This window comes from Centruroides vittatus, unplaced genomic scaffold (genome assembly GCF_030686945.1).
Source record: "Centruroides vittatus isolate TY-2023 unplaced genomic scaffold, ASM3068694v2 contig_364, whole genome shotgun sequence".
Lineage (NCBI taxonomy): Eukaryota > Metazoa > Arthropoda > Arachnida > Scorpiones > Buthidae > Centruroides > Centruroides vittatus.
Genome location: NW_027122188.1, coordinates 1,997,793 through 2,004,466, shown reverse-complemented (window position 1 = coordinate 2,004,466; position 6,674 = coordinate 1,997,793). Strand labels below are relative to the sequence as shown.

At 33.2% G+C, this 6,674-nt stretch overlaps 1 protein-coding gene across 1 annotated transcript in view; it reads left to right on the top strand.

The window, feature by feature from the left end:
• Positions 1–460: 460 nt before the first annotated feature.
• LOC136975202 (neurogenic locus Notch protein-like) overlaps positions 461–6,674 on the top strand; it is a 60,225-nt gene continuing 54,011 nt past the window's right edge. The window contains exons 1-10 of the mRNA XM_067270238.1: positions 461–504; positions 584–741; positions 824–1,014; positions 1,069–1,302; positions 1,413–1,686; positions 2,576–2,840; positions 3,722–3,917; positions 4,902–5,046; positions 5,122–5,175; positions 6,487–6,606. Of these exons, the coding sequence (XP_067126339.1) occupies positions 461–504; positions 584–741; positions 824–1,014; positions 1,069–1,302; positions 1,413–1,686; positions 2,576–2,840; positions 3,722–3,917; positions 4,902–5,046; positions 5,122–5,175; positions 6,487–6,606 (1,681 nt within the window). The remainder of the gene's footprint in view (positions 505–583; positions 742–823; positions 1,015–1,068; positions 1,303–1,412; positions 1,687–2,575; positions 2,841–3,721; positions 3,918–4,901; positions 5,047–5,121; positions 5,176–6,486; positions 6,607–6,674) is intronic.

Genomic DNA, 6,674 nt, shown 5'->3' with positions numbered 1-6,674 from the left:
ATTTGCAAGAATTGAAAACTCACTTATTAATGCTTCTATTATTATTTAATATAACAATGAATATAATTTTCTATTGTTTATTTTTATTAACTGTACTATTACTAGTGTCTATTTACATCCCAAGCCACGAATACAATGAATTTTAGTTATTTCCGTAATCTACTAATTGTACTGTATTTAGCACACTTGCTGATAAACCACAGATTTGTTTTGCATTCATTAGAGCCTTACGATAAAGATAAAGCGGACTTACTGGAAGAAAAAGCAGCTATAAATGATGAATTTCAACGCAAATTGATAGAAAGAATAGTTTATAGTAATATCACTAGGATTGTCGCCGTGTTTACTGCCACATCTCTATACTTTACTATTGAATATATAGGAAATGGTAAATGTAGTTTCTTGACGAATTCGAATTCTGTGATGCCCAGTGCTGAAAAGTATAGACAATATCGAAAATATGGCGAAGTTATGGAAGTTATGCGTGAAAATTGATGATAAAGAGTAAGTTGTTTTTTTATCACGCGAAATAAGAAGTTACTAGTGAATTATTGCATCTCATTTACAGGACATAATATTAATTTCATGCACTATTCATTTATCTAATAATAAATTATATCGAAATCTTTAGAATATCAAATGCCAATTATTTCAATAGAACATTTAAAGAATGGAATGAAAATAGTTTCTATCCTGGCAGAAAGTATGAATCGTCTAAAAAGTTTTATCAAGCAAAGCATCGTAAGTAGGCCTATAAATGATTCATTTGTAGATCGCTTGAAAAAAATTAATGATTAAGAATTAAGCCTACATTATGTTTTAGTCTGTAAAAAGAACCAGTGTGAAAATGGCGGAACGTGTCGCGATACTTCGAAAGGTTATAAATGCCTGTGCAGACCCGAATTTAGCGGGCACAACTGCTCTGTATGGAGATTCGCAAGGCCAATAGACGATTGTCCTCTCAAATGCTGGAACGAAGGACACTGTGTTTCAGAAAATAGAACTTTCAGATGCGTTTGTAAACCTGGATTTTCGGGAAAATTTTGCGAAATATATTAATGCGTGCAGAAAATGTATGGATATATTTACACAATTGTTTCAACATTCGTGATGTTAGATGGTAATATACGAATTATTGCTTTATTAGCTAAGTGCTTAAATGGGGGAATATGTAATACAAGATTAACTGTTGCTGAATGTCGGTGCATAGAAGGATTTCGAGGTGAATTCTGTGAAGAAAACATAGACGATTGTGAATCGCACCAATGCCAAAATGGCGGAACCTGTATTGATAGAATACAGGTATTTTTATTATTTATTTTTTTATTTTTTGGTGGAATTTAATGGAATATCACATTTGAAGTATCATGTGTTTAAAATAGTTGTTAATAATTAGAACAATTTATTTCTAGAAATATTCGTGTTGTTGTTCTCCTGGATATACCGGGCTTTATTGTGAGAAGAAATTAACGTGTTTCCGAAATGATTGTAAAAATGGAGGAACGTGCATTGTTCTTGGAAGAAGCGAAAAATGTGTTTGTTTGAAGGGATTTGAAGGAAAACGTTGCGAAATAAATAATCAGTGCCGTAAGAATCCATGTTTAAATAAAGGAATTTGTGTTCCTTCTTTTCCTCGCTACCAATGCAAGTGTCAGCCGGAATTTACTGGAAGAAAGTGCGCTAAACGTGAGCCATATTTTTTGACATTATTTGAGATTAAGTAAGGAATAAGTTGTTACATTATACGATATATAATGATATATATAAAGATGTATTTCTGTTAATTTTAAGATTTAATTTTCATAAAGTATTTAATTAGCAACACTAAATGTAACAGTAAAGGAACTTGCAAAATTTATCTAAAGCTGTCAAATAATAGCTGGATGACTGAGTGAATACGAAGTGTCTGACCTATCTCGGGGATCCGGAATCGAATCAGGACCTTTCGAGAAACCCAGGAATCTGTCGAACTCTATCCTTTACCGTTCAGCTGACCCATTGTGTTCCTGGCTTAAACCATAATAGACTCAGTTTTCTTTGTGTCACCACGTTAAAAGTTAAAATTATATGAAAAAACGTGTTTAGCAAATGTAATAGATTGTAAATGTAAATGTAGTTTAATAAGACAATTAATAATATAATTTACAAAAATGTAATATTTAGTTCTAATAAGTACGGAAACTTCAGGATTTCGCGCAAAAAGCTTAGAAAATCTATTTAAAAGCGAGCCATCACAACCTGTGTAAGACGGATCACTTTTTATATAATACTAGTAGGCCGGTATTAATTAGTAGTCGTTGACCATCCCGTCTATGATGAGGGCGGATCAACCACTACTTTTGGTGGAATTACTTCGACCTTTCTCCGCAACGCTCCCTGTATTTCAGTCGGACAACAGTGTGGTGACAATCGAATACAGAATTACATAATACGGGGTTATCTGAAAGCACAAAAAATGGTTTAAGTGGTTTGATTCGATAATCTGCAAAGGAAATCTCCATGGCAGATTACCGTTTGATATCCGACTGTGAAGGGTACAGTTTCTTAGAGTTAATTTAAATACTTAAAATTTCAGAAAAGAGGATGCTGTACGCGCTGAAATTCCAACCAAAGTCGAATCATTTAGTGAAGATAAAAGACATTCCTCCGTTAAGACAAATGACGATGTCTTTGTTCGTTAAATTTCCAAATTCTGGCATTTCGAAGAAGCAAGGAACAATTTTCTCAATGAAATTCGAAGATAAACACTTTTACATATCTGAAGGATTTGCTTTGACTGGTTTTCCATCCGTCAGTTTGATTGCATTCAAAAGGACTTTTGCTATAACTTACGCCAGGAGGTATCTCTTTTAATATACTGTATTTATATATAAAAACATAGTACACAATGGTTATGATGTTAGAACACCATACTTATTCCAATCATATACATAAAATAAATTATTAAAGCATAAATATCAATTTATATATTCAGTATGTATATGGTCAAGTAATTATTATGATCGATTTAACATTGTACTCGTACTATGATATTAACGCAATAATAATCAAATGAATTATAAGCATTTTTGAGGCAGCGGCGTCACTAAAGGTGGGCCAACGCGGGTAGGTGCCGAAATGAACCCGTAGAATTTTTTGTAATGTCGAATGGGGCGCCAGGTGGCCGGATGGCCGAATGGTCGAGGTGACAGCCTAATGCTCTGGGGGCCCGAGATCGAATCCCGACGGGTCGGAAAAGTCAGTCGTCACCAGCCCATTGTGGGTCTGACAGAGCTCACAATGAGCTCGTTAAAAAAACCCTCTTAGCGCCCACAGATTAGAAAGAGTTAAAAAAATGGAAGTAACAGGTATGAGGTTTGCTTCGGACGCAAAAACTGTTCTTTACGGTCTTCCTGCCAGCATCTTCGTGAATATATGGCCGATGTGTGGAAGGAAGGTCCAGTGCGAGTTTATATTGATAATTTTAAGCTCCTATCCAGACAAAGCCCCCCGGTTGCGACGGTTGTATTCAGATTTTAAGGCAGTCCCCACGAGAAAGGTGCAATTTGCAAACAGACCTCGTTATCAATGCACTGTACTGTTCTAATTCTTTGTTTCCAACCTGTCGTTACAACATAGAATGGGATCATATCAAGATTAAACTGGAGATTATTTTATAAATTAAATTTCTGTATTTAATTAATTTACATAATCGCTAATGTTAACGAATGTATTTTTGTAGTGATTTTTGGCACTCTTTCGTCCTGATATGGGATGGGACGATCGATAAAATATACGTTTATTGGGATGGAATCGAAGTGGCAAAAGAGAAAACATTTCAATCAAAACGAATTACAAAGTTAAACAGTACTTTGGCTATCGGTCAAAATATAATCATTAGAGCAGCGTCAGAACCATTCGTTGGAGCAATATCGCAGGTAATATTTTAACATTATATTATTGTTTCTTAATGTGAAATTAAGTACATTTAATTGAAACTTAACATATAACTGTTTTCTTGATGCGAAGATCTTAGCAGAAGTTCGACAATACCGAGTTGTAGTGTTTGTTATAAGTCGTGATTTTGATTCCAACTTCTATTTCCAAATGCCATTTTAGAGCGTAGATTTCTTCCTATTTTGCAGTCAGATTGTTACAATTTGGTTTGAATTCTCCTACAAGATGTAGCAATTCTCTAGTTAAAAATAATTATAATTATGCCCAAATTATGTAATAGCTATAGAGTCATTTCTTCGTAACGGCTGAACAGTTCATGTAAATTACGTTGTGTTCGATAAAGAGAAGAACAGTGGAATTTTTAAAATTGATTTCAGATGGCAAAAGAAATAGATTATAGCCAAATTTAATATTATATACTTGAGTGTGTTTTTACATTTATATACAAAGTATCAAAGTTCTAAATAAACAATAGAAAATTTTATTGAAGAAATGAATTTCTTGAAGTGTTCAATAAGTAAAATCATCTGTCCACAATATATTCCTCCACTGTTTTTTCTAGATCGTGTGATTTCTGAACCAATTTAGTTTGGCAGCCTGTGCTTATCTGTAAGATTTGGTTCCGACTTTCTTTTAGCCTATTGGAGTTGATTGGCAGCTAGAATTACGTTCCAAACTGTGCCCGAGCTTACTCCATATTCGGGATTTGCGGCAATATTTTTGAGAAAGCTCGTTCCATCCATAATTTCTCATAAAATTACTCATTTCTAACGAGAAATAAGTGTTTGTGGCCTTCCAGCATTCTTCTTAACTCCACATTCTTCACCTCACTTCAAATAATTCCTGATCCTTGTTTAGTTTCATTCCGATAAATATATAATGGCGTCTTTTATGAATTTAGGGCGGTTTCGTTATTTTTAATGGGTTGTAAATCATTTCACAAAAGTAATTTTTGGATTTTCTAGGTGAATATATGGGACACGATGCTTCCAAAAGAATTTGTATCGAAAAAGAAATGTGGACTAATGGGTAATGTACTGTCGTGGGATGCCTTTCAGTCTAATATTCACGGGGACGTAGGCATAGAGCAATATGTGGACCTATGTAAAGGTGAGTGAAATTAATGTTGGAACTATAGACATTGAAAAATATTTCTGTGGTGTTTATTTAATGTTATTTTAACAGGAAAACATTGCAATGAAACTGAATGTTATTGTTACAAACAAAATCTGACGGAATGTAAGTGATTTTTTTACAAAATTTAAATGTGTTTTTGAGTCATTTGTGTCGATACGTTTTGATGTAGAATGATAAGATTTATTTTTTCGGTATTAGCTTATTTATTAAACATTGTTCAACGTTTTAGAATATTTTTTGTACGTAATTTGTCTACAAGGAGTTTTATTTTATTACTAAGACTTATTACACCAGTACAATAAGTCATAGTAATAAAAGTCCTTGTCGACAAATACGTAGTAAACGTAAGATAAGGACACAAAGGCATACAATTTTAGAATATCGTTTAACTTAATAGCTGATGGAACATAAATTTATGGAATTATTGAAAGTCGTAAAAACATTACGTTGCTTTGGAAGTGTTTATGATGGGGTGAAAATAGCACGGTATCGTTAATTTGTTTATGGGAGTAGAGAATTTATAGCTAGAAATATTATCGTAATAGCGTAGACATAGAAGCTACTACATAATTGTAGTGTCTTATGGAACTGCTTACAGATTGATATTCGCGCAGCATAAAATTATTTTACTTGTTAAGTACGGTTCATTAAATCTTATTATAATCACCATTATGTCTAGGGTTAACTAATTAATTACTTAATGTTATTAAGTACATTCGATGACGATCTGTAATTTGCACTAGGAAGCTGCACGAGAGGATCCGCGGTAACTCATTCGAGAAAAAACTTACAAGATTATCTTGTAAGTTTTTAAAACACATGCCCCAAGGAAGCACGGAGTCTACTTACATCTATAATTGTAAATAGGGACGTGCTTTCCTTTTAATGATTTTATTCGAGCAGAATTTTTATTGACAAAATGGCAGACATTTATTCGAATGCCGGCGCTGGCACTCGATACTTTTAATGATAGAACGTGCTGCATTCTTTTAGTTGCTATCTTTCAAGTAATGAAACCTTTTCATAATGGAAGAAGTAATTCAATTCGACAAAGCGCAGTGAAATATTGCTTGCAATTCGCCGATAAGTTGGCAACTAAGCAATTACTAATACTATAATTTTCGCATTTCAAGTTAAAATTTAATAATTAACGACAACGTTTAACGTTTTTATTATTGGTTACGGTTTACCTGTAAGCGTTAAACCAGTAACGAAATAAGTCAGTGTATTTGAAATCTCTAACCGTAATGTCAACGTGTAGGCAATTGCGTTGAATGTAATAATTTTTGCACAACTATATTAAATCATGCTTACGACAACGTGAAGTATATTATATAAATGTTCGTAGCGATGACAATCTGTATCTAATGAAAATTTATTGATAAATTAACTGTGAAATTTGTGTGTTTTCAGACGAAACGTGTTTAAAGCATTTGGATTTGTGTTCTTCGTTTTTATGTTTAAACGGAAGATGTGTAAATGAAAAAATGTGCGAATGTCGCGAAGGTTTCTATGGAAAGTTTTGCCAACACCGTAATAAATTAATGTTTAATAGAAAATACACAGAGTATTGCATGATCTAATGAAACATTGTATGTTCT